Below are 27,722 nucleotides of genomic sequence, written 5' to 3'. Positions count from 1 at the left end.
CCAAGAGATTCAGAACCCTGAGTAAAGAGGAAGACGTATAGGCCGCTGGCCCTACTGTGGGTTGCTCTGGTTCAAGGCAACATGTATCTAGCACATGCACAACATAGGGACAAGGAAACATTTAGTAAGGGTAAGGCGAGGCTTGGCCCAACATGCTGGCAGAAACCCCACAGAGGCCAGCGGGAGTGGGTAAGGCTGTTTAATATCTTCGGTGCTGCAGGTTAAGACACGCTGCCTTGCCCCACAGAGCATCCGGAAAGAAGATGTAGGAGAGTGACCACATCAGGCAGTAAAAAGCAGTTAGCGACAGTGGAGACAAAAACACCAGGATGACACCTGGAAGAAAAAAGGCAAACACTCAATTTTTATGAAGCTGTCTTATGTGTATTTTCCACCCTCTACTTCCCATTCCCGTCTTTCCAGCCTTCAGTTTTTACTCACAGAGCCTAAGACACTAAAACCAATGACACATGATCCCTGCCTTTGCAGAGTTTGTCCCTGTGTAACTAGACAATTACAATCTAATGCAATCTCAGGCTCCATTTTGTCAAATTCAGATCAGAAGTCAGTCTTAGCCAAGAATAAATTTGAGTTGCCCAGATCTCTTGTTAGAAAAAAAAAAAAAGAAAAAAATATATTCCTAATTGTTTCAAGTTTAACATGAGATAAGGGTCAATAAAATATTATACGCATGCAGAAAAGAGTTAACATAGCAGGCCTGAGACTGCTATCCTTAGAAAGGCCTGCTTGCAAGGTGGGCCTGGAAACTTGAATAGTAAACAATTCCCTACACTGACACTTTTAATATTCTGACTGCCTAGGACAGTTAGTTATTACCCCCCAGAATACAGATTTGTTGGTTGTCCTGCCTCCTCTGGAATGGAAATGCATGAGTGATCCTATAATGGATACCGCTGTGATGTAGTAGAATGAACATGGGATTTGGAGTCCCAAGACCTGGATTTAGAAAAGTCCATACTTTGCCACTTATCAGCTGTGTGACCTTGGGCAAGTCACCTAACTTTTAAAAGCCTGTTTATTACCTTACGAGAGGAATAATAATGCCTCTCACCCTCTGTCATAATGAGATTGAATGGGTAATGTGTGAAAGAAATTTATGGAAGTACTACAAATGTGAGATGTTATTCTTCCCCTTTAACTTTGTTGCAGAAGTCTGGAGAACAAGTAACAATGTGAGATTTAATAGCAGAAGCTAGCCCCACACAGGGCCAGTTTAGACGACAGGTGAATTTAGCTTTGCATGCTTCAAAGTTGACCAAACCAACTTTGTCCCTGTGTTACCACATCAAACTCAATTACAAATGTCAACCAAAATCCCTACCAACCTGACTGTGGTAATACTTTGATGGAAATGCAGTTCACATGAATTAACTATGTCACTTTGACATTTATGCCAAATCTCTTCATCTCCACCGCAACCATCACCTCTCATCTGACAAAAAGCTGGTTTTCCTACTTCCATTCTTAGTCTCCTACAATCTATTCTCTTCATTACAGGCCAAGTGATCGTTTAAAACTGTGGCTCAGAAATCCCTTCAAAGGCTTCTCATTTGCCTACAGGATCCAATCCCCAGTCCTGCCCAGTCTGCTCACTTCGCTGGCCTCAGTCTGTCACAAGCCCTCCCTCAGCAAGTCCAGCCACACTGGTGCACTAATGCATCCAGCTGTTCTTGCCTCAGAGCATTCAAAAATTGTTTCCTTTTCTGAACCATGCTTCCCACCACTTGGCCAATCATCTTGCAGTTTTCATGTATTTAAAATTTTTTTCCAGCTTTATTGAGATATCATTGACATATAGCATTGTTATTAGTCCAAGGTGTAACAACAATGATTTGATACTTGTATATATTGCAACATGATAACCATAATAAATTTACTTAATATCCATCACCTCACATAGTTATATATTTTTTCCTTGTGATGAGAACTTTTAAGATCTACTCTCTTAGCAACTTTCAAAAAGACAATACAGTATTGTTAACTGTAGCCACCATGCTGTACATTACATGCCCAGAACTTATCCTGTAACTGGAGTTTTTACCTTTTGACCACTTTCACCTAGGTTTCGTTTAAATGTTACCTCCTTAAGGATCCTTTCCCATCCTTAAGGCATTCCAGTCTAAATTAGGTCACCCTCTGATGCCCTCTGAGGGCACCCTATAGTTTCACAACACATCAAAACTATATATTTTTAGTTATTTCTGCCATGATTTGTTTGGTGTCTGTCTCCCCTATCGGACTGTAAATCCTGAGGCAGGAAGTATTTGTCTGGTTTACCGATTTGATTCCTAGTACCTGACATATGGTCAGTGTTACCTAAATTTCTATTGAACTTAGTGATATCCAACAAATATTTATTGAGCATCTACTATGTGATTGGCACAATCCTAGGTACTAGGAATTATAGCACAAATAAAAAAGAGTCTTCTATGGGGGGGGCAGGTTTAGTGTGTATAGACAACAAACAAGTAAATACACATCAGGTGATGATAAATTCTATGGAGAAAAGTAAAGCAGGGTGAAACAGAGAGGGAATGTGGGGGGCGAGGTACAGGGTGGCAATGAGCAGCAGTGATAATAAATGATCACTAGTGACGTTTAAGAACAGTATTTTCACTCACCTCCCAGATAGACCATTTTTTTCCAGTTCTCAGACTCCAGGATTTCGTCATGTGGGTAGTAGCTCTGGTCCATCATGAATAGTATCATGAGTGAGGCCATGCAAGAGAGAATGAATGTGTTGCCTTTGGTCAGGAGGGAGGTGGAGGCCAAAACACAGGAAGCATAGGGGCAGGGTAGGCCCTTGTATGTGAAGGGAATGCCTGCAGGGAAAGAAAAGATGGGGTTTGCTGCTTCCCACTGCTCTAAAGCACCCACCAGAGGAAGCCCTTCTCTCTCTGGGTCTTCCCTGCCCCATATTCCAAATCCCCTAATCCCAGGGCAGTGGCCAGCCATAAAGCACTTAGTTATTTAGAGATGATGTGTGGGTTTTGCATTGGATCCTCAAGGTAAAGCAGGCAGCTAGGACCAGGCCTATGCCTTGGCCCCTAGGAAGCCTCTGTAGAAGGGTCCTTTGAGATCTTTCTGTCTGCATCTGCAATCCCTTGCGTTGTGACCTTAGGCAAGGTAATTACCCTCACCAGAGTTCAGTTTCTCCATCTGTTATGGGAAACTGGAGTATGACCTCTAGTTCTAGAGTCTGTGAATTCATGTGCTCCATCCAAAGGTCACACTACAAGAAAAAGGCACAGCTGGTTCAAGAACCAAGGGTTCCCGCCCCCTAGAACAGGTCTCTGCCAATGCAGCCTGCAGTCTCCAGTGGGCCTAGAGCAGGGGAGAAGGAAGGAAGGGGGCCTCCATAAAAGGAAGGAAAGGAGTCAATTACTGCACCTCACGCTTCCAGCATCCAACAGCTCCTCCCCTCCATGGTTCCCTACCCTCAGCCATAAGGCTGGCTTCCACTCACCAGTTGAATAAAAACAGAGGTGGACTGAAATAGCCAACACATAGATGATGGCCAGAAACCCGTTCAGAGGCCCATCCATGCCTAGAAGCAGGGCTGAGGCCAGGCCAAAGGTGGTGAAGACAGCAAGGTCATTCAGCTTGGCTCCTGCTCCAGAAGGCCAAGGTTAGAAGAACTTACACTCATATGTCTTATACCTTAGTCCCCTCTAGTGGGGGAGCTGGAGTGGGGAAAAGCAGGATCCTGTTTGTCAGGTCCCTGAGGGGCCAGAGGGCAACAGCTGCTCCCCAGGGATCTCCTTCTGGCTCTGCCTCAAACTGACCACATGGCTTTAGACAAGTCTTTCCCTGTCTAGGTCTTAGTTTTCCCATCCTTTAACATGCAAGGGTTGGACCACAATTGGGAACAAATTGATAAGCTGTGGAACCTGTTTTTTCAAGCAAAATCTTGCATAGAAATATCTTGTCATATTTTAAACCAGCAGATCTGCTTGGGGTAATTTTTCATTTCCCCACTCCCCCATGACCACAACCCACCACTCCCACTCCCAGATCCACCCTGAAGAGGGAGACGGGACAGATAAGCCCACTGAAGGCCGGGACAAAGACAGCCAGCGATCAATAAGCGAACCAGCAGAGGAGCTAGATCTAGACTGTGGGGCTCACAAACTCCTGTTCAAGGGCTGCTTCTGCTACACTCAGAGGGATGTGAACAGGAGTGGCGACTGAAGGAAGCCTGCTGTATTTCAGGGGATGGAGGAGCTGACCCGAATGGGTGCTCCTGGGGTCAGGGATTATGAGTCTGAGGCCTGGACTCACCCGATGTGGAGCAGATGTTGAGGTGTCTGGTCATTGCCCCGATAGCCATGTCTAATAGAAAGCTGACCAAAAGCATCCAGGAGGCACATGGGGACTTCCTAAAAAGCAGGCCAGCAGGCCCCAAAGGGCGGCTCTTTCATAGTCTCCACTGGGCTCCACCCCCCTCCCCCAATACGCTTCCTACGCTAGCACACATACACACACCCGTACGTGTTCCCCACACTCACATCCTTTCTGATATGTGCTGCTTTACACACACACACACACACACACCCTCACACATATCTACATCCCTTCCATACTCTCATTCTCAACCCACAGTCTTAAAGGGGTGCCCTCAACCCCCTCGGTAATCACTAAGGTCCCTTTCAATTCTAAATTCCAGGCACATTCAGTGGCAAGGGGGGTCCTAGGCCTTAGTCCAACCTCTACGACCATCTCAGATAAACCACTCCTCCTTCCTATAGGTCTCTGTTCCTCCATCTATAAAATGAGGGGTTTGTACCAAATGATTTATTTAATAGGTATAGGCCTATTTAGATTATCTGTTTCTCCTAGTGTGAGTTTTGGTAGCTTGTATCTTCTAAGGAGTTGGTCTGTTTCATCTAGGCTATCAAGTTTGTGGGCATAGAGCTGTTCACAATATTCCTTTACTATGCTTTTAATGTCCATGTAATGATTCCTCCACTTTCATTTCCGACACTGGTAATTTGTGTCTTGTCTTTTTTTTGGTTAGCCTGGCTAGAGGTTTATCCATTTTATTGATCTTTTCAAAGAACCAGGTTTTGGTTTCATTGATTTTTTTAAAATTGATTTCTTGTTTTCAATTTCATTGACTTCTGCTCTAATTTTTATTATTTCTTTCCTTCTGCTTACCGCAGATTTAATTTGCTCTTCTTTTTCTAGCTTCCTAAGGTGGAAGCTTACATAATTGATTTTAGATCTTCCTTCTTTTCCATTTTTTCTAAGACTTTATTTTTTTAGGGAAGTTTTCGGTTTACAACAAAATTGAGAGGAATACAGAGATTCCCATATACCCCTTAGCCCCACATATGCATAGCCTCTCCCATTATCAACATCACTCACCAGAATGGTGCATTCTGGCCTTGGTACATACCAAGGATGAACCTACACTGACACACTGTAGTCACTCAAAGTCCATAGTTTACCTTAGGGCTCACTCTTGGTTTTATACGTTCTATGGTTTTGGACAAAAGTATAATGATATATATCCATCATTATAATATCATATAGAGCATTTTCACTGTCCTAACAATCCTCTGTGCTCTACCTATTTATGTCCTCCTCAACCCCTCTGGAAACTACTGATCTTTTTATTGTCTCCATATTTTTGGACACATATTTTCTCCATATTTTCTTTTCCAGAATGTCATATAGTTGGAGTCATAGAATATGTAGCCTTTTTGGATTGGCTTCTTTCACATAATAATATGCATTTAATGTTCCTCCATGTCTTCTTAGGGCTTGATAGCTCATTTCTTTTTAACACTGAATGATATTCCATTGTCTGGATGTACCACAATTTATTTATCCATTCATCTACTGAAGGACATCTTTGTTGCTTCCAAGATTTGGCTACTATGAATAAAACATCATAAACATCCAAGTACAGGTTTTGAACGTAGTTTTCAATTCATTTGGATAAATACCAAGGAGTGTGATTGCTGGATTATATGGTAAGAGTATGTTTAGTTTTGTAGGAAACCACCAAACTGTCTTCCAAAGTGGCTGTACCATTGTGCATTCCCACCAGCAATGAATGAGAGTTCTTGTTGCTCCACGTCCTCAGCAGCATTTGTTGCTATCAGTGTTCTGGATTCTGGTCCTTCTAATAGGTGTATAGTGGTATCTCATTGTCATTTAATTTGCATTTCCCTGATGATATATGATGTGGAGTATCTCTTCATATGTTTAAATGCCATCTGGATATCTTCTTTTGTGAGGTGTCTGTCAAGGTCTTTGGCCCTTTTTTAATTGGGTTGTTTTCTTATTGATGAGTGTTAAGCTTTGTATATTTTGGACTGTAGTTCTTTATCGGATGTACTTTTGCAAATATTTTCTCCCAGTCTGTGGCTTGTCTTCTAGTTCTCTTGACATGGTCTTTTACAGAGCAGATTTCTTTTCTAATATATGCATTCAATGATATGAATTTCCCTTTAAGTACTGCATTCACTGCATCTCACAAATTATGATAAGTTGTATTTTCACTTTCTTTTAGTTCAAAATATTTTTTTTAAATTTCTCTTGAGACTCCTTTTTTTTAATCTATGTATTATTTAGAAGTTGTTTAACCTTCATGTATTTTGGAATTTTCTAGTTATCTTTCTGTTATTAATTTCTAGTTTAACTCCATATGGCCTGAGAGCATACTTCGTATCATTTCTATTTTTTTTAATTTGTTAAGGTATGTCTTACAGACCAGAATGTGGTCTATCTTGGTGAGCTTGAGAAGAATGTGTATTCTGCTATCGTTGGATGAAGTATTCTATAAATATCAGTTGCATCCAGTGGATTGACGGTGCTGTTCAATTCAACTATATCCTTACTGATTTTCTGCCTGCTGGATCTATCAATTACTGATAAAGGGGTATAGAAATATCCAGCTATGATAATAGAGTCATCAGTTTCTGCTTGTAGTTATATCAGTTTTTGTCTCATGTATTTTGATGCTCTGAATGATGTCTTTCAGACCCTACATTCAAGGATTCTATGTTTCTTTCCAGCATATGCTCCCAGACTCCCCTGAAATCAGTTACCACAATCTCAGACCAAACTGCCCTAGGAGGCCATACGCAAGTCGACACCCTGACTGCAATGCTTGGGTGGCCCAGCAGAAGCAAACAGAGAGCCTGACCCCAGACTTCAGCTGTCCCCAAACAACCTTAGTATTTCCTTTGTTTAGACCCATACCTATGTGTCTGAAGGGAATTGGGCCCACCATCATGGCATAAAAACTACACTCCCAGAAGATTAGGTTGAACTAAGAAGACAGCGATTTTCTGCTGCAGGTATACCCCCACTTTATGAGACCCCAAAAACCCAGACTTAGAGAATCATACAATTTTCAAACTGGAAGGGAACTTAAACATCATCAGGTAAAATCCTCTTATTTTATGGTTGAGAAACAGATCCAGAGAAGTCACTTGCTCATGGTTATAAAGAATCAAACAGATTAGGAGGATATTATTCGCATTATAAAGGACTTATCTTTAAAGAGCTGATTTCCCAAAGCCATTGAAATATGATTCAATTTACAGAAACATAATTTGCCTACAACTTTTTTGGGGGCCCATATACATGTCTCAGAGTTTCCAGAACAGTGCTAATTTCAAATATTCTGCCAGATCATATGCTCTAATTTAAGAATCAAAAAAATATAATGGTAGCCTGCCTACCCAAGGATTGTGCAAAGGCTACCAGAACAGAAATCTCAAAATCTCTTGATTTTCTCATAGAAACCATTCTAGGTTGCCATAGCTGGAAGGAACTATAGAGATCATAGTGTGAGCTGCTTGTTTTAAAGATGGAGAAACTGAGGCTCAGGATATGACCTAGCTAAGGTCGCATATCAGGCTGGTGGTAGAACTGAGGCTAGGATCTTGACCCCTTGACTCCCAACCTACTGCACTTTCTCCTGCCCCCCGTTGATCTGTACGCCTCGGAGCCTGGCTCTCTAGACTCCCCACTCCTTCCCTCATGCCATTGGCTCCAGCTTTTGGCTAAGAGCTTGCTGGGCCCCAGACCTACTTGCAGAAGCTGCAGAAGATGGAGAAGAGCCCCAGGATCATGTTGGCCAGGGACAAGGCACTGGCAACATCCTTCCAGGAAAATTCATTCATCTGGGCGTGGCTCTGCTCTTTGGTCAGGAAGAAACTGGTGTGCTGACCTGGGGCCCAGGGGAGAGGGACAAGGAGTTGTCAAGGTCAAAGAGTCCCAAAAGAGGCTCCCAGGGACCCAGTAGCTCCTGTTCCCCTAGACCTCATCCCAGAGCTGTGCTCTCCCAACATGGTTTCACTGGCTGGAATCAGGGAGACTGCAGGTAGATGGAGGAGACCCAGGAGGTAAGACAAAGGTGCCGAAGATGAGCGCCTGGGAAAGTTCAATAGCAAAGTGAGTGAACCAGCATGACCATAGCTTCCACCCCTCTCTGACTACACCCCTTGCCCTACAGCACAGACCTCCCTGTAGCCCATACGCTGACCCTCCTGGCACTCCCATGGCCCAGGGTCCAAGGGGTATGCGCCCTTCCCCCATCTGAGAGATGAGCCCTTGTCATAGAGACTTTTATCATAAATGAGCCCTCCTTTTTTTTTCTTTTTTTTTTTTTTATTATAAAGCTACTTTTAATACTTTGGAGTGAGCCCCACAGGAACAAAAACACTGGGAAGGGGTAACCCCCTCACCCCCAGGAGTGGCCAAGGGGGAGAGAGGCTACCTGACGGGAAGGAAGCACAAAGGGCCCGCTGCAGACTCAGGCTCCTTTGTCCCGGAGGCCACGCTCACTCCCTCGGAAGGACAGGGCTGTGGCTGAGGTGCCCCAAGCGTCGACAGGGGAAGAGATGAGCAACATCTGCATATGCAGATGCATATGGACAGCACTAAATAGTTCACATGGCACTTTCACCACGTTCTCTCTTCTGATCCTGACAACCTTAGGAGATGGTGCTATAATTCTCCCCGTTTCATGAATGAGGGAACTGAGGTCCTGAGAAACGGAGGTATTTGCTCAGAGTCACACATTAGGTGAGTAGAATCAATCCCTCCTGTTTGATTCTAAATCTGGTGCTTCTTACGGGGGCATAATCTCAGCAGGAGGAGGTCTGTGGGGTAGCGGGCACTGAGGGAGCCCAGATGGCCAGTCTGGCTGGGCAGCTACGGCCTCCCTGCCCGGGCCTCCTCCCTCCCCTCAGCCTGTCTCAGCAGCAGGGAATCAGCTGGCCCTGGCCATTTTCACAGTCCCTCTGCGTCCGTTTTCGCTCTAAGACCAAACATGTGCACTCCTTACACGTAAACTGTCTGTGAAACTTTCTTTTGGAGAAAGAGCCCCAGCGCTCTCTGAAACAGGGAGGCCCCACTGGTTGTAAACACACTACCCACAAATAGCAATCTTGCACGTGAGTAAAATGTACAAGTTCCAAGGTGTTTTCTCATTTAATCCCCACTCATTTTCGAGGTGAGGAAGCTGAGACTCTGCCTCCATACAGCCCCTCTGTACAGCCCCAGGCCCTTCTGGTCTGGGCAAGAGCTAAGACAAATCATGGTCCTTTCCCATAAATACTGCCACCAGTATGTCAGAGGTTGAGAGGGGGCCGGACTTGGAATTTGGGGCTGGGAGTTTATCAGGCAGCACGGTGGAGCTAACTGCTCCCATAGGCCAGCTTCATTCACCAAAGGGTATCAGTAGCTACAATGCCAAAGCCACTGGGACTCCTGAGACCTTGTCATGCCAGGTCCCCTCAAAACCTAAGACAGGAAGCAATGCTAGTCCGAGAAATCTGGGATGGGAGGGGGGCAAAGGATTGGATGCCTGCTCCCTCCCTATCAACCCTTCCCTCTTGGTCTGTCTTGAGTCTCAGGGCTGACCCGAGCAAGACCAAGCACTTCTGTTCCAGCCTAGTCTGCACCTGGAAGAGCAGCATCCCAGCGTCTCAGAGGCAGTCAGCAGATACCTGGGGTATGTCCACCAAGTACGAGACACACCTCATCTATACTACTACATGGTTTGGTTTTTTTTAATTAATGTGCAATTAATTGTCTACTATAGTATCTCTTTCATTCACAAAGCACTTTCACCACTATGGTTTCCAATGGCCCTGTGAGGTCTGCCAGGTAAGGCAAAGAAGACTCAGAGAGGGGAAGAACCTTGTTCAAGGTCACACTGGAAGTGGCAGAACAAGACTTCCAACTTCACCGTAAGTGTTCTTTCCTGTGTACTCTGCTGTCTACCAACCAACAGGACTGATCGTAGTATTCGTTGTAAGCTCAGACTGAGCAAGGTGCTGGGGAAAGCCCTTGGTCCCTGCCTGGACCATGGAATTTACAGTCTGTTCAGGAAAACAAGACTCATGCATGCCTGTGGAGACTTATAGACAGTTCATGGTGGTAACTCATCTTAACAATGGGGAAACTGAGGTTTCAGAACAGTGAAGCAACTTGTTCCAGCAAATTGTGGAGCCGGGATTGGAACTGGGCCTCCTCTTTCCCGATTAAAAGCCATTTGCAGCACAGGCCCCAGGTATGGAAGGATGTGGAGCTGAGAGTAAGAGCTGTTGAAATTTAGAGAAAAAAGGAAAAATCCATTTATTCAGCAAACATTTGGTCTTGGGACAGAGAAGATTAAGACCTGGTCTCGTCTCTCAAAAAGCTCAGTCTGGCAGAGGCATTCAACCCTGCACAGAAGAGAAGAGGTGACAAGGCTGCTGAGGGAGCACAGAAGAGGGGCCCCGCCCGTCAGGGGGCTCAGAGGAGGCGTCTCAGAGGAGGGGGTCGGAGCTGAGGCCTTGCCCAGCAGGGGCCTGCAAGACTGGCTCACGTCACTCCCCGGCTCCTCGGAAGCCATCAGTGGCTCCCCAACACCCTCAGGATGGAGTCCAGCTCCTTCATGTGCTATGCAAGCCCTTCGTGATGAAGCCCTGCTCGACTCTCAGCCTCCTCTCTCCATTGCCCCTTGACCCCTTCTCTGCCCCCCTCTGGTCTTGGGTTGGGTGGTGGGCCTCTTTGGGAAGCCTGACACCCCCTCAAGTCTTGAGCTGCTCCTCCTCTGCACTGTCACATCTCCTTGTGCTCGCCGTGTGACACTTGGCACTCTGTATTGGCACCGCCTACGTGGTCTTCCTTCTCTACTACAGGGGAAGGAACTTGAGTGCCGACCGAGGTCCCCTGTGCCCGGCATGAGGCCTGACAATAGAAGTTGTTCAATGATATTGTTACATTAATAGAGCACTCTGGTGCTTGCCCGAGATCCTCTCCCTGCACGGAATCACTCAAAGCCTGTCTCGTTTGTCCTGTGAGAAGCCTTCTCAAGTGAACAATCCAGCCCCTCAGCACACCCAGCTTCTACCCAACGTTTATGATCTTGATTTGCCCATGCCTGCTGTGCGCCAGGCCTGTGTGTTCTGGGCACCCTCAGGAGGCTGGGAGTCTGGTAGGGGAGGCAGATGTGTGTAGGGACGGTGACGGCAGTGTGGCAACTCTTGTTGGGCAAGGGGTTGTCCGGTTGCTGAGGGTGTCCAGGGAAGACTAAGTCTGGGGTGGGCGCAGGGGAGGGCTTGGCCAATGTGATATTTACGGAGGGTCTCTGGGCATAAACAAAGGGGGGTGCTTCCTGGCAAAGGAAATTGCAAGGGCGGAAGCCCAGTGGGGAGGCTGGGTCCCAGGGAGACAGGGCTGCCGGGAGGCAAAGCCGGCAGGGAGGCCACGGTTGTGATAGCTGCTGTGACCTTGCCTTGCCGCTGTGGACGGGCAGTGATGTTTATTGGGTAAGGGGGTGTCTTGATCAGATGTGGGTTGGGGATGGAGGGTGGTCTCGAGGGGGGAGGCTGAAGAAAAGGAAACCAGCCATGAGACTGGTGAGTGAGGAGTGCGAAGTGAGCGAGCAGAAATGTCCGACGCTGGGGCTGCTAGCGGAAGAAGAGGGGAGAGTTGCGTGGGACTCGGCGATTCCTCAGGAGGGGCAAGGCGTGGCGAAGTCGGTGCCTTGCCTGGAAACCCGCGCGGCGTTGGAGCGAGCAGGCCCCGGGCGGCGCTCCCCCGCGGGCGGTGGGCGGTGAGCCACGCGCACAGCCCCTCGGGTTAGAAACGCCCCGCCCCCCACTGGCCGCCCCCACTCCATCCCGCCACCCTAGAGGCCAACAGCCCAACAGGGAGCCGGCCTCCTGCCGACGCCCGTCTGTCCGAGCTGGAGACACCGGCGCTCCCCTCCTCACCCCTCCCCTGCCCGCTGTACCGCGTCGGTTCTGGACGACAGCGACGGCGACGACGCCCAGGCGAAAAGGTGGAAGAGACGGAGCCGGGGCTGGGCGCCCGCGCTTCGGGACAGCTCCTTCCCCCCAGGGCCGTGGTCGCCGACAGCACCCTGGGGGAGGCGCGTGCGACGCTGCGGCTACTTACCTGGGGACCAGACATTCTTAGATGGGGTGGGCGCCCGCACTCCTTCTCCGCTTCCTGGGCGGTGGAGAGGGGCCAGCCCAGGAGAGGGGGAGCCGCGCCGTCCCAAGCCTCTCACCCCCCCCCCCGGCTGTTAGCTCACAATCCCCGAGAGGCAGGGGTGGGGCCACGCGGCTTTAGTTGGCAGAAAGAGGGTCCTCAGTTTGCTGGGGAGCCCTAGGTCTTGCAGCGGCGCGGCAGGGGGAATGGAGGGATCTGAGAGGAGGGGACTAGTCTAACATGGGGAGCGTGGACAGGCTTGGCAGGCGAAGAGACCAGAGTGCCCGGCGTGTGGGAGGTGGGCTGGAAGGGAGTTGCGGGGAGATAAGGCTGTAAAGGGATGCTGGGGTCCAGACTGTGAAGGGCCCCTAGACTGTAAGCCCCCTCCGTGTGGGCAGGGCTTTTGCTGTGCTTGGTGCACTGCTGTTATCTTTATGCCCATAAGAACGCTTAGGCATAAAGTACATCCCCCCAGCCCCCATACTTGTTGGATCAATGACAAGCTAAGTAGTTGACACTCAGTCCTGAAAATAGGAAATTTTAAGTAGGGAAGTGACATGGTCAGGTTGGTTTAGAAAGATTATCCTGGCAGCCAGCGTGTAGGAAGGCTGTGTAACACTGCATGAGCTGAGGGGGGCTGGAGCAAAGACATACTGCTGGACAGCAGCAGAAAGGAATGAGAAGTAGTCGGACCAGGAGCCACTGTGAGATGGAATGTCAAGAGTGTGGGAGAGGAGTGAGAGGGAGGAGGTAAGAGCCTCTCTGAGGTGTTTAGGTTCCGCAACTGGATGAATATGTACCACAGAGAGAAACGTGTCAGTACTGGGGGATCCCAAGCACCAGTTCTAATACCTGCCCCACTTTCTCTAACCTACCCAGTTGCTAAGTTCCAGCAGCAATAGCTTCCAGGGCCCCACAGAATATGCGAACAGAAGGGGTGGAGCTAGGAGGTCAAGTGACTCTTCGTCTCACCTTGCAGCCTGGAGGGGGAAGAGAAGTATAGGACCTAGCCTGTCCTGAGTGGCTACTGGCCACCGGGCACTGTGCCCAACGCTTTACAGACGTTATAGTCATCTTACTGGATTTTCTCAAATGCCCCTGATGTTAGTATTAGCATTCCCATTCTCCAGAAGAGGAAACGGGCATTACTCGATTTTACTGAAGGTTACACCGTTATTAATTAGTGGATCTGAGACCTGAACACAGTTTGACACTGAAGTCACACCTAAGGTGTTTGAGAAACTAAAAGGGAGAATCAGGATGGAGGCAACTTCAGCTGTGCTGGGAGTCCAAGCCCAAGAGTCAGGTCAGCTCCTTTCTATCATTTTTATTTCTCTTCATTTGTCCAGGCTACATGGACCATTAAAGTGGCAAAATAAAAACGGTCACATAATGATTATAATACCGGCTTTAACTTTTAGCCAGATTTACATTCCAGCTCTAACACTTGGCAGATGTGTAAATTTGAACAAGTTACCTTGGTTTCTGCAACCAAATGTGTAAAATGGGATTGCCGTGAGAATTAAATGAGCTTACATGAAATGCTCAGCACAGCGCAGAAGCTCAGTCATCATCATCATCATCATCATCATCATCATCATCAGTCTAAGGACATGATCATGGCTTCCCCAAGGCTTCCTTCAGAAGAGGGAGATGAAGCAGGGAGAGCTAAGAAACACCCCCCTCCCCAACCACCAGAAGTTTCTAGCTTCCTCCCATTCTGGATCTCACAGAAGTAGAGAACAAGAACAGTAGGGTGACTGTCTACACTTGTACTAACATGATAGCCACTAGCCACGTGTGGCTCTTGAGTTCATGAAACGTGGCTAGTCTGAATTGAGGCAGCTGTACATTTACCAGAGTTTGAATACTGAGTTTTAAAAAAAAAAAGTAAAATAACTAATTTTCAGTATTATTTGTTAAAATGTTAATATTCTTATATACTGGGTTAGAGTAAATTATTAACGTTAATTTCACCTGTTTTTCCTTATTTTTTAAGGTAGCTGCTAAAAAATTTTAAATCACACATGTGGCTCACATTCTACTTCTCTTAGCTGCATTGACTTAGACGCCCTGCAGGATATAAGTACAGAGCTGCAGATGTCCATCCATCCATCATTAGAGTATTTATGTGCCAGGCACTATTTTAGGTGCTAGGGATATAGCAATAAACAAGACAGACACTGTTTCTGCCCTCAGAGAACTTACACTCAAGTATGGGGCAAAGGCAACAAATAATGTCTAGTCACAACAAGTGTCATGGAAATCAAAACAGGGTCAGAAGTATTTTGATGTGAGAGGAGTTGGTACTTCTGATAGGGTAATGAGTGAAGTGATATTTGAGCAGGGACCTAAATGTTGAGAAGACACAAACCATGAAAAGACCTTGGGGGAAATGTTCCAGGCAGATGGAGCTACAAATGTAAAGACGCTGGAGCAGGAACAGGCTTGATGTGCTGATGAGCTGAGCACAGTCAGTGGGAACACGGTGAGTACTGAGAATGGTACATCACATAGAACCTTGGCAAGTCTGGACTTTATTCTAAGTGTAATGAGAAACTTGGGGGTCATTTTTTACAGAGGTATTATAACCTCACATTTTTAAAAGGATGACTACAGTCTCTGTGGAAACAGAATGAAGGAGGGTGAGAATGGAGGCAGGGAGGCAAGTTAGGAGGCTACTGCATTCATCCAGGCTAGAGATGTTGGTGGTCTGGACTAAGGGAGGAGGGGTGGAGGTGGTGAGCAGCAGTCAGATGTGGGATGTATTTTGAAGACAGAGCTGAGAAGACTTGCTGATTGGTGTGGGAAGAACAAACAGAATCAGGATGACTTGGGTTTCTGGCCTTAACAGCAGTGTGACACAGGTGCTGATGGAAACAGAGGGACTGGTAACAAAACAGGTTTGGGGTATAACTCAAGACTTCCATTTTGGACATGTTAGGTTTGTAATGACATCAAGTGAAGCTGTTGGATAAATGAAGTCTGCATAAAACTCAGGGAGGGATCAGGACTGGAGACACACATGTGAGTCAAGAGCATACGGGTGGCATTTAAAGCCATGGGAAATGATTAGATTACCTAGTAGAGAAAGAAAAGAGGGCCAAAGACTTGGCCCCAGAGCAGTCCAAACTATAAGTGTCAGGAGACAGAAAAGATGCAGTCAGTGAAGCAGAAGATGGTAATATTCCAAATCAAAATGAAGAACAAAGCTTTCGAGTAGGAAGTAGTCCGCTGAATCAAATGCTGCTTGGACCACAGAAGTCTAATTACTCCAGGCACTTGGTAGCTCCTTCCTCCCAAGCTCTGGCTCCTTTAGGGAATGAACCTTCTCTTGTATGTGGGGGGTTTGTTTGCACATGGGCTTTAGTGCCAGAGATGTGGGCTCAATTGTTTTTAAGTTGTGTGACCTTAGGTAAGTTACTTATCTTCTCTGGACCTTGATATACACCGTCTGCATGCTCATCACTAAACACTCAAGTGAACTACTCCTATAGTATCCCATATGCACATGTTACTCTGTCACTTTTGTATTTTAACTTCTTCACACCTCTATGTAGAGATATTCTAGGACTGTCCTAATCGGCCAAAACAGGTTATGGTTATAGCTATGGTCAGACTTTAATCAAATAGGAATGTCTGAGCCTGACCTCTGCCACTTTTTATCTGTGTAACCATGGGCCAGTTGCTTAATCTCTGAGACGTCCCAGCTCTGTAAAATAGGAATACTGTATAATACCTCATAGATGGTGGATTATATAAAGATTAAATCAAACAGTGGCTATGCTTGGCAGAATAAAAGCTCACTAAACAGTATTTATCATCTTTGTGTCTACACCACCAATACTCTCAATACTTGTGGACTGACTGATATGAGAAGGTAAGGACACAAGCCTTCTTTCCCTCCTTCTGGAATGCTAATGTGGAGAAAAGGAGGTAGTGTCAGCTGTTACACCCAGTGAACCAGGCAGGGCCAGCATGGTGGATTATTGAGGCAAATACAGATTGCTAATTATTTTGGAAAATAGCAGGGATGTCTTCCTCTTCCACATTTTGTTGAGTGGATTCCCACCATCCACACTCTCAAGCCAGAAATTCAAGCATTATCTAAGATTCTTTCCTTCCACTCATTCTGCCACATCGTATTAGTTAACAAGATGGTGATCTATTGTACTTTCAAAATGCCATACTTCATCAAGCCTAAGATGCCATCCACTGTTAAGACAAACCATTATTAAACGATGACATACTACTGACATCTAGAAGCATCTAGGTCTGAGAGATTAAAACGTGGGGGAAGAAAAGTACGTTTACAGTTGATGAAATACAACACCTCTCAGTCCATCACCATCTTTGTTCAGACCTCCAACATCTCTTGCCTGGACTGGGTTGGAGGCTCCCAGTGGTTTCTCCCCAACTCATCCTCCACTGCCAAGATGAGCTTTCTAAAAAGGCCAATTTTACCAACTCCCTACCCCTAACCCTTCAATTAGCTCTCCTCTCATACCCGCCTGGCCAATATTCTTCACTTTCAGCTGCAATTCCCCAAATGTCATATTGCTTCTTGTCAGTGCCCCTCACGTGCTATTTTTTGTCTAGAATTGCTTTTCATCCTATTCCTCATCTACCTATCTCCTAGCTGTTAGAAGTAAGAGTGTTCTGGCTGGGACCTATCTCACTCCACCCTTCCTGACTGGCAGGATTACTCTGGTTGATATGGCTTGTTAAGTGGATATCCCTCTGTTCATTCACAAATAAACTCCATCCAAAAATAAACCCTACCCTAACCCCCAAAGACAACCTTCCTACAGAGACGACAGTTGGAGCCTCCAAACAAGCTCTAACTCTTGTTTCTTTTTCAACACCCAAGCAGGTGTCAGCTCTTCCAAAAAGTCTTCTCAAATTCTCCAGGCTGGGTTAAGCAGCCCTCCCCGCTGCTCCATGATATTCCATGTGCACCTCTATCACAGTCCTTCTTATACCATGTTGTAATGGCTGACTTGCTTTCTCCCCCACTAGACCGTGAGCTTCCTGGAAATAGGGACCTGTCTTACTCACCTGTGTCATTCTCCAGAATCTGGAACCTGGAAGGCACTTAATACTCAGTAATTAAGTATTACTCACTTATGGATGGATAGATGGATGGATGAATGAAAAATGGTTACTGTTTATAATCACTGGGTCCTAGTACCCCTAGGAGATGCTATCTCCAAAATCACTTCACAGTGCCACTTTCTCTAAGCTTGGTAACTGGCTTCATCAGGAAAGCACAATGGCACTACCTGGTGGTTAGTCTAGGGAGCACACCTTATTGAACAAAAGAAAGTTTGCTCTTGAATCACTGTTCTTTTCTGCTCCAGTGGTTAGGAAATGTCAAGGGTGAGGTGGATCTGTAGCAGTATTCACAAAAATTAAAAATGCAATATCCTTTGTAACAAAGTAAAAAAATTTTTTAAAGTGAGGTCGGTTTGCATTTTCAAGACAACCAGGAAATTGCAATGACACCACCTGGTGGTCAGTGCCAGGAGCACACCTTATTGAACGGAAGAAAGTTTGCTCCTGAATCACACTGCTCTCTGTTCCAGTGGTTAGGATAGATGTCAAGGGTGAGGTGGATTTGCATTTTCAAAAGATCAAGCTCGGGATTTCCCTGGCGGTCCAGTGGTTAAAACTTTGCCTTCCAATGCAGCGGGTGTGGGTTTGATCCCTGGTTGGGGAACTAAAATCCCACATGCCTTGTGGCCAAAAAACCAAAACATAAAAACAGAAGCAATATTGTAACAAATTCAATAAAGACTTTAAAAAAATGGTCCACATTTAAAAAAAAAAAAAAAAAAAAGATCAAGCTGATGACTGAATACAGAATGGACTGGAGAAGGGACCAGAGGAGGAAGCAGGGACACTAGGGGGAGGTTATTTTGTCAGAGCTGAGAGTCGCATCCAGATCTGTGACTTCAAAGCCACCAAGCCTAACCACTTTGTAATACTGCCTCTTCTACCCACCGCCTTCCTTCTCCCTCTCAACTGAGCACTGCGGCATACAGATTCTAAGATTCAAGGATTTCCACCTTCTGGTATTCATACCCTTAGGTAATTACCTCCCTTGAGTGTGGGCTGGCCTAGTGACTTATTTCTAATTAACAGAGCACAGCCAAGGTATGAGATGTCACTGCCATAACTTCCATCCTGCTAGCAGACTCTCATCCTTGTTGGCTTTGATGAAGACAGTTGCCATGTTGGTAAGACTCATGTAGCAAAGAACTAAGGGCAGCCTCTGGCTAACAGTTCATTAGTAAACAGAGCTCCACAGTCCTACAAACCCTTGAGGAACTGAAATTCTGCCAAAAATTTAAGTGAGCTTGGAACAGATCCTTCTTCAGCTGAGCCTTCAGATGAGGACACAGGCCTGGCCAGTAATTCAACTGCAGCCTTGTGAGAAAAGAAACCCTGAAGCAGAGGACCCAGTTCAGTGTGCCTGAACTCCTGATCCATAGAAACTCTGAAATAATAAATGTGTGTTGTTTAAAGCCACTAAGTTTGTGGTAACTAATGCAGTAATGGATAACAAAGCACGTACTCAAAATGTCATTATCACGCAAGTCAAAACCTTCTGAAAATCTGGGAAACTTTCTGTAGTAAGAATCAACTACTATGCCACTAGTGTGTGTGTGTGTCCCATATCCTGCAGCCTCCCAGCCAGAGGCTTTCGCGGCTGCCTCCACAGAGCATCCTCCTGTGAACTGAGTGACCACGTATCATCTGTGCGACCTTGACAGAATCTAGTCCCAACCTCTGCTAGGCCTTTGTGGACCATTTACAGCTCACAAGGAGCGAAGCTTATAAGGAAAGGCCATTAACACCAGGATGAGATTGTGGCATTACCAAGCAGATCAACACAAAGGACATTCATCCCCAGAAAGGAACTTGGACAATTTGATTTCAAGTACAGATCTCTCACTCCTTTTACAGCATGTTGTAATAGATTATATGGCACTGAAGGAAGTACAGCAATGCTGGATATGCTATCAATTTAGCTAATTCCACTGAACAAACAGGAAGTGAGGTAGAGTCCCACAAGAGCTCAGTCAGAATCAGCATAGAGTAACTCAGCCAAAAGCTTCTGTTAAGTTCCTGAATAATTCAGGTCAAAATGAATTTTAATCTGAGTTAACTCATAATCAACAGGTTGGCTGTTTTTCTTGTTTCTTACCCACTGTCCTATTCTCTTTTCCACAATATTCTAAAGTTGCCACTTAATGGATTCTTCCTGCTGCAGATGGCGGAACTCTGGATCTCCTGCTCAGTGGGGCTAGAGAGTGGATTCATAACATTGTTAGTGGCAGCCTGCAAAATCTCTTCCAAGTCTAAAATTCTATGAGTTTAGAGGCTGACTGTTCCAAAACCTGGCCATTGCTGCTGCCTCAAATTCTCCAGTCATCCTAGCTCAGCAGAAAGAGCAGAATGGGACAAGCCAAACCTTATCAATCGTGCAGAAATACCAGAACCACACACTCGCTCGCTAGCCAAGCCAAGCTGTTCATCATCCGCCAGTACCCAACATTCTGCTTCCCAGACGAATCTGAAGCTGGAGTTGCACCACCTGTTAAACAGCCACAACCCCAATCTCAAACACTTCTAGTTACTAAGAGACTAACAACAGACCTCTCTGGAAAATGACTTGCCAATCTTTTCGAGGGAAGAAGAAACCGTTCTTTCTCTAATGCTCTGATTTATGGGAGAACAGATGGAGATAAAGGAGAAGGAAAGTACACTGGCCAGTACTCTGAAACTGACTAGTTGAGTATCTGTGACCTGGAGAGGATCCCAAAAGAGACTGATGTGATTCTTTACCATCCCAACTAAAAGTAATAACGACAGCGTTTACATTCACACAGGACCACCTTCAAAGAAGTTCATGATTTACCTACATGCCCTCGACTCTCGTGCCACCTCCCATCAGGGCAGAGATTGGGGCAACAAGGAGTGACAGGTCCTAGCCATGACAGCCTTTGTCAGAGTCCACTCTCAGTGGAAGTGAAGCCCTGGAAGCTGGGTTCAGTGCTTGAAGGCAGAGCCACTGGCTGGCTTAGCAACTTGTTCACGATGCTGATTTTAGCATCCTGCTTCTCAGCGTCCTCATACGGAGTCCAGGACAAGTCATGCTGTAGCTTGTAGGCACCAAGGAAGTCATGTGGACAACCTGTCCCCCATTCCTAGAGAAGGCAAACGAGTCAGTTCTGATCAGGGCAGGAGATAAAGAAACTGAGCTCACGTCCTAATTCTACCACAATTTTCTTTTTTAGCTTTTCACTCCAGACCAGTCAGAATCATCTTGGAAACCATTACATTACACATCAGATACCTCCCTAAACAGAGATAATGACTGTGAAATAATTTAAGCACATGCGTATTTTTCAGAGTCATGTCTGGGCTCATGCCACCTCCAGTTTTCTAGAAAACCACTTCCCAACCCCTATGCCTATATTTTCTCACACACCACACACACCACACACACACACACACACACACACACACCCAAGAATTTCTCAAAGACAAGAGTAGATTTTTGTGCAAAACTTAAATGTTCTTACCTTTGGAGAAATAATGGAAAAATACCGCTGACCACTCTCCCGTTTATAAAGGTAGTAAATGTTGCCAGGTTTTTTCACTATATTACAAGCTACATGGTGCAAGTCAGCATCTCTGCGAGCATCCTCCAATACCTAAGAACCGCAGAGATGTAACCAATTAGGTATTAGGTAACAGGCACTCATACTCAATGACCATCCCACTCAAAATCTGGAAGCAGTTCAATGCCTAGGGTCTTGCTCCCTCGCAGCAGTGAATCATGACTGAGACCCAGACGATACTGAAGAGAAAAATTACACGATGTTACGCTACTGTGCTGTAAAAATGCCTTTAGGAAAATTGTATTTCAAAACGTTGAGTGTTACTGGCTTTTGAATGGTTTTTACATTTCTTTCCAATTTTTCTGTGGTCAGTACATTTCTTTTATAACTGAAAACATAGTTTCCCCTCAAAATGCTTTATCTCACTGAGCTTTCTCCCAGTGAAAACACTTATACTTAACCTCTTGGGCTTATTCTATTTTACTCAACACTTCTATATTTCTAGGAAGTACTGAACAAGTAAGTTACAATGATTATAAGCAAGTTCAGTCAATCCTATGAACTAAGTAAAGAAAACGAATGCTTACCTAAAAGCCACTACTTACCTTCCTGGCTTGTTCTTGCAAATGTTCGATTTGCTCAGCTATGACTGTCAGCTTGTTGGTGGCATTTGCTCTGACAAATTCATTAGCCTAAGGTGAGAAAAAAACTGAACTGTGGGTCAAAAAAAGGATAAGACTTCTACGATGTTCTTATTTAGATCCCAATGTAAAGTTATGTCAACATCTTTGCTTATGCCTAAAATACTCTTCCCATTCTCACCATTCCCCCATGAACGCCCACTAATCCCAAGGCCCAGCTCAAACAGTACTGCTTACAAAAACCCAATGCTGACATGACCCACACCACAGAAATAAGTGCTCCTTTTCTATTTCCCAAAGCGTCTACCTTGTTCACTCTAGATTCTAGTCACACTCAAATTTTTCAGTCTTCCAACATGCCCTGCTCTCTCTTGCTTCCAAATAATATGGAATATGCCCTCTCCTCCACCCAATATGTTTCCTTCTTGCTCTTTTGCCTGATTGACCCCACTTATTCCTCAGGTCTCCATTTTTTTTTCTCACATTTAAACATTTCTGAAATCAGGGATGGGTTTTACAATGAAAATCCAAAGACACTTGTGGTATATGCCTCTTATCACCTGCTATATAGGAACCTAACTATATATAGAAAGTATCTGTTAATCTGACCATTACCTCAGTTGAATTGTTTACATCACACTTAATTATATTTTAACTTATATTTGCATTCCTAATTGTTACTTAAAATGTATTTTTAAAAGATTGCACTATGATGTAGACCTGAAACGATTATAATATACAAAGAGGACTGTCTGCCATGTGCTAGGAAATTCAACTGAAGGCACTGGAAATTGCTTAAAATAAATAACTTTCAAAACTAGGAGAGACAGGTGTGACCAATTCATGTAATGGGAAGGACTATCACTCAGACATCAGAAATCCATCAGAAACTTCCAGATTACTTTTCACAAAAAGCTGATTAACTTTTTTTTTTTTTTTTTCCTTTGGCCACACTGCACAGCTTGCGGGATCTCAGTTCCCTGACCAGGGACTGAACCCACGCCCTGAGAGTGAAAGCGTGGAGTTCTGACCACTGGACCACCAGGGAATTCCCCCCAAAACTGATTAACTTCTAGTGGTATACAATTAAGTTAAGGAAAAGAAAGTAAGAGGTTAAATTTGAACTAAGAAATATTAAGAGAATTTGCTGGTTAGTTGTGGAAGCTTAAGGTAAAGGTCAGGTATAAGCCATGTTATGAGTGAATAGAAACAACTGAGTAAGCTGAGTCAAGCCTCTATCTGTTCCACGAATACACACTTAGCAATTACTGTGTGTCAGACACCATGCTAGGCATTGGACACATTGGCAAACATGAGAAAGAGGTCCCTGCCTTCGTTAAGATTACAGTCTAATGCAACTATCCTTTAGAATATGAAACAAGTCACATATGTAATTTAAAATTTTCTAGTAGCCATGTTAAAAGTAAAAATAAATAAGTAAAATTAATTCTAATAATATACAGAATTCCCCAGCAGTCCAGTGGTTTGCACTTGGCGCTTTCACTGCAGTGGCCCAGGTTCAATCTCTGGTCAGGGAACTAAGATTCTGCAAGTTGCATGGCGCAGCCAAAAAAGAAAAAAAAAAAAAAATCTAATATTTTATTTAACTTAATATATCAAAAAAAATTATCATTTCAACATGTAATCAATATAAAAATTGTTAAGAGATATTTTACATTTCATATTAAGTGTATATTTTATATTCACAGCACCTATCAATTTGGATGCTAAATTTTCATTGGAAAAACTTGATCTGTATTGAGACTTCATAAAATTTACAGTTGAGAAAGAGTTGATTCACATACTCAAATTGTCCCAAATATACTTAAAAGTTTCCAGTAATTGAATTAATTACCAGGTTTTAAAATTTAAATTAATTAAAATTGTTACAGGGAAGAACAGAATCTGACTCCATGTTGAATCTGTTTCTTTTACTTTAACCTTTGCTTTTCATTGCTTTTATTACTATAATCACTAAAAGGATGCTGTCTATAGCATAAGCATACATAATGGCCTGCCTCAGGAACACTGCCCCTCTGCCTGAATGTTAAACTAAAGTGCTTTTGTTCAGCTCACAAGGAGACATTCTGACCCTGCCCACCTGTGAATGGCTGCAAAAAAGAAGAAATTAACACATCCCCTCCCCAAAACTAGCCAAGCCAGGAGATATTTTGCAAGACTTATGGCCTCTTTACTTCCTCACCTCTTCCCTCTCTCTGTTCTATAAATGAAACTGGCATCCAGACCCCGATAAGATGGCACTATAGGACATTAGTCTGCCAGCTTCTCTGATGCCCAGCTTTCCGAATAACATCACTATTCCTTGCCTCAACACCTCGTCTCCCGATTTATTGGCCTGTTGTGCAGTGAGCAGAGCAAGCTTGGGCTCGGTAACAAATTTACATTAAAATTTAAAACTCAGTTTCTCAGCTGCACTAACCACACATTCCAAGGCTCAACAGCCATATGAAGCTAGTGGCTACCATATTGCATAGCACCGCCCTGGGGAGTGATACAGACACCAAAAAGAAAGATAATTAGTGTTGTATGTACTTGGAACAATGATGCACTATTATGAAGGAAATAACCATAATTACATGCTAGAGGCAGATCAAAGATAACGAATGAAGCAACTGGTTTAATAACAGGGAGTGGTGAGGACTGCAGGAATTAGAATGCATGTGTAGTCTAGAGGCATTCAAATTCAATTTAATAATACTGTCATTTGGATGGGGTGGGGTATAGCCTTCTACAGATAAGAAGGCCTTACTGAGGATGTGACATTTGACTTGGGTCTGAAGGAAAGGAAAGGGCCAGCCATGCAAAAAACCAGAGAAGCAGCTTCCAGGCATTTCTAAGGCCAGCGCAGCTTAAGAGTAGTCAGTCAGGGGAGATGTAAAAAAGAGTGCAGGGACCAGATCATGTAAGGCTTTATGGCCCTTGACACAAGAATTTGCATTTTGTTCCAAGGACAATAAGGCACCTTATGGCCAAGGAGAGAATAGGTGGTTCCTAGAGCTAGGATAGTTCTGGGTTAGGAGTGGCCTTACAATAAATCTCCTTTCTCTTAAGGGGGCAACAAATCTGTCATTTGTGCACAAATAAGCCTAATTAAAACAGAAATGAGAGAAAGAGTACCAATAATGATAAGCACAAACTCTGGCCCTAATCACTCTGAGGCCCTTTGCATATTGTCTCATTTAATTCTCTTAACACCTTATGAAGTTGGAGATGATGAACTCCAACTTCACTTTCTCATTTTAGGAATTAGACTAAGAGAGGTGAAGCAACCTGTCCAAGGTTTCATAGCTAATAAACGGCAGTTAAAGATTTCAACACAGATCAGTCTGATCCCAAATTTCATGCCTTAAAACCGGGGTTCCCGAGCTTTCACACACGAATGCCTAAATGGCATGTTATGAAGTCAGTCCTGCTAGAAAGTACATTTCAGTACACAGATTGAAATATGCTTGATTCTCTTTATCTCCAGAGTGTTTTTTCTTCAGCTTCTCAAAGACTAATACTGGAAAAATGGAAGCAGCACAATAATGCATCCTCTGTATTTCACTAGATTGATTATAGGCTAAAGGACAAAAACCGTGTTCCTTCTTTCTTTGTTTCAGGCCATTGTAATACACATAATGGTCACTCAGTAACCCACTGAAAATGTTTTGCCTAAGATCTGACTTTGGGAGCCTCCCTCCCGATAGGTGATCTGATTAAACAGACACATAATGTTCTCCTAATCCATAAAAGTTATACCATGCTTCCCACCTCTCTAGAAAAGAGAAAGCACACGATTTGAATCAAAGGAGCTTTCCTAAGCATTTGAAAATTTCTTAGTTAAAAAAAACAAAACTGGGCTTCCCTGGTGGCGCAGTGGTTGAGAATCTGCCTGCCAATGCAGGGGACACGGGTTCGAGCCCTGGTCCGGGAAGATCCCACATGCCATGGAGCGACTGGGCCCGTGAGCCACAATTACTGAGCCTGCGCGTCTGGAGCCTGTGCTCCGCAACAAGGGAGGCCGCGATAGTGAGAGGCCCGCGCACCGCGATGAAGAGTGGCCCCCGCTTGCCGCAACTGGAGAAAGCCCTAGCACAGAAACGAAGACCCAACATAGTAATCAATCAATCAATAAATCTTTAAAAAAAAAATTAATTAAAAAAAAAACAAAAAACAAAACTGAAGTAGAGAGATGTACATGTAAGGGAATTTGAGCACATTAATTATTAAATTTTTTTGAGCAAAACGAAGGCCTTTGACCATAACCAAGGCCAAATGTGATCGTGTATACAAGGACGAGGGGGATAGCATAAGCTTTAAAGTAGCAAGGCCCTGTACCTGTACATATCAAAGAGGGTTCTACAACTGGACGTCTTGGTAAGAAAGATTAGATGAAATCTGGTTTTTCAAGAAATTTAGATCTAGGAGCTCTCCTACTTCACACCCTGCACTTTTTTTTTTTTTAATAAATTTATTTATTTATTATTATTATTATTATTATTTTTGGCTGCGTTGGGTCTTCGTTGCTGCACGCGGGCTTTCTCTAGTTGCTGTGAGCGGTGGCTTCTCTTGTTGCGGAGCATGGGCTCTAGGAACGTGGGCTTCAGTAGTTGTGGCTCGCGGGCTCAGTAGCTGTGGCACACGGGCTTAGTTGCTCCGTGGCATGTGGGATCTTCCCGGACCAGGGCTTGAACCCGTGTCCCCTGCATTGGCAGGCGGATTCTTAACCACTGCGCTACCAGGGAAGTCCGACACCCTGCACTTTACAGATAAAGAAGCTGAGGTCCAGAAAAAAGTAATTTATCTCAAGTCACAATGCAAGTTAATATCAAAACTGACATTAAAACGCATGTGTCCAAACTCCCAGTGCTATTTCTGTTATGTCATATTTCCTCCTTATTTTACTTCTTTTGGCAATCAATGTCTAAGCACTGGGCTTGGGAATACTGTGTCCAGTGAATGAAGACAGAGGGCAAAACTTAGAGTCCCTGCCCTTCTAAAAGATATTAAGCTCTACAAGCCCTCAGGTCAGAAGTAAAGATCTTAGGGAAGCAGTTTAAAGTCAGCGGGCTATGCATCCCTGCAGAACTGCGTTAGAGTGAGTGATCTTGAAAGGTCCCTGGAAACTTCCCTTCACGTGTCAAATAGGAAGAATAACTGTACTGCCTCCCTGACAGGGCTGTCCTAAGGCCCAAATGAAATCATGAATATTGAAAGTACTGTGCAAACCTTCCCACGAAGGGAGATTATGGGCACTCAATTTGCAGCTGAAGGAGTCTTTGGTCTCAGAAGATCAGTTGGAGTCAGGCCACCGACTCGCCATGACCGTCAGTTTTCCCCGCGTGTAAAATGGAGACGAGAACAAATGCTACCCCACACTAAGTGGCTTGGAGGACCAAACGTGCACGAAGCTGGTCATTTACTTCCCCAGCCGCGCCTCCTCACCTTCTGCACCTGCTCTGCGAGCGCCACGAGGTCTAAGGGGTCTCCGACCCGGTGGGTGTGGTAGGGGCTCACCAGGGCCAGGCCGCCGGGGGTTGGGGTGAGCTCCACCAGGGCTCCTGCGACACACACCCAGGAACACAGGCCATGAGCACCCGCCCTCGGCCTCCCGCGGAGCCCGGCAGACTAGCTACTCCGGGGGGGGCTTCTTTTCCCCATCTGACTCCCGCCCCGCCTACCTCCCCAACCTGCCGCCGACAGAACTCCTTGGTTTTCTGTGACTCCCTGGGCCGTCCCGGGCATTGCACCGTCTTCCATGACAGCACCTTCCTCTCCCTACTTCCCGGGCGGCGCGAGGCTACGGAGCCTGCGCAAAAAGGCCCATGGGCGGAGCTTCCGTGTTCCCTGGCCATTGGGCGTCGGAGCTGCCCGGAGCTCGGAGGCGTGGCTGCGGATGACGCTCATGGTTCCGCTGAGGGGCGGGGTCCAAGCTGGGTGAAGGCCAAAGAGGCGGTGCAGCCTCCTGGGCGTGCGCTGC

General features: G+C 45.2%; 2 protein-coding genes across 3 annotated transcripts; both read right to left on the bottom strand.

Annotated features, from left to right (window-relative positions):
• Nucleotides 1-199: 199 nt before the first annotated feature.
• On the bottom strand, nucleotides 200-17,535 carry TMEM269 (transmembrane protein 269). Its single transcript, XM_059896009.1, has 8 exons — nucleotides 17,527-17,535; nucleotides 12,433-12,540; nucleotides 11,112-11,220; nucleotides 8,071-8,209; nucleotides 4,303-4,400; nucleotides 3,488-3,631; nucleotides 2,643-2,843; nucleotides 200-336 (listed from the first exon to the last, which is right to left on the bottom strand). Exons 1-8 carry the CDS (start codon nucleotides 17,533-17,535, stop codon nucleotides 200-202), a joined length of 945 nt encoding a protein of 314 aa, XP_059751992.1.
• C1H1orf50 (chromosome 1 C1orf50 homolog) lies at nucleotides 14,986-27,542 on the bottom strand. 2 transcript variants are annotated; one of them, XM_059920218.1, is made up of 5 exons: nucleotides 27,424-27,542; nucleotides 27,188-27,303; nucleotides 21,704-21,790; nucleotides 21,060-21,191; nucleotides 14,986-20,681 (listed from the first exon to the last, which is right to left on the bottom strand). In XM_059920218.1, exons 1-5 carry the CDS (start codon nucleotides 27,500-27,502, stop codon nucleotides 20,481-20,483), a joined length of 615 nt encoding a protein of 204 aa, XP_059776201.1. In that variant the 5' UTR covers nucleotides 27,503-27,542; the 3' UTR covers nucleotides 14,986-20,480. The 2 variants fall into 2 exon arrangements, with proteins under 2 accessions (XP_059776201.1, XP_059776210.1); XM_059920227.1 differs by having other exon boundaries at nucleotides 27,433-27,542.
• Between the last annotated feature and the right edge of the window lie 180 nt (nucleotides 27,543-27,722).

Source organism: Balaenoptera ricei, chromosome 1, assembly GCF_028023285.1.
Source record: "Balaenoptera ricei isolate mBalRic1 chromosome 1, mBalRic1.hap2, whole genome shotgun sequence".
NCBI classification, from domain to species: Eukaryota; Metazoa; Chordata; class Mammalia; order Artiodactyla; family Balaenopteridae; genus Balaenoptera; species Balaenoptera ricei.
Note: the sequence above shows the minus strand (reverse complement) of the source record. Positions and strands in the feature narration are given on the sequence as shown.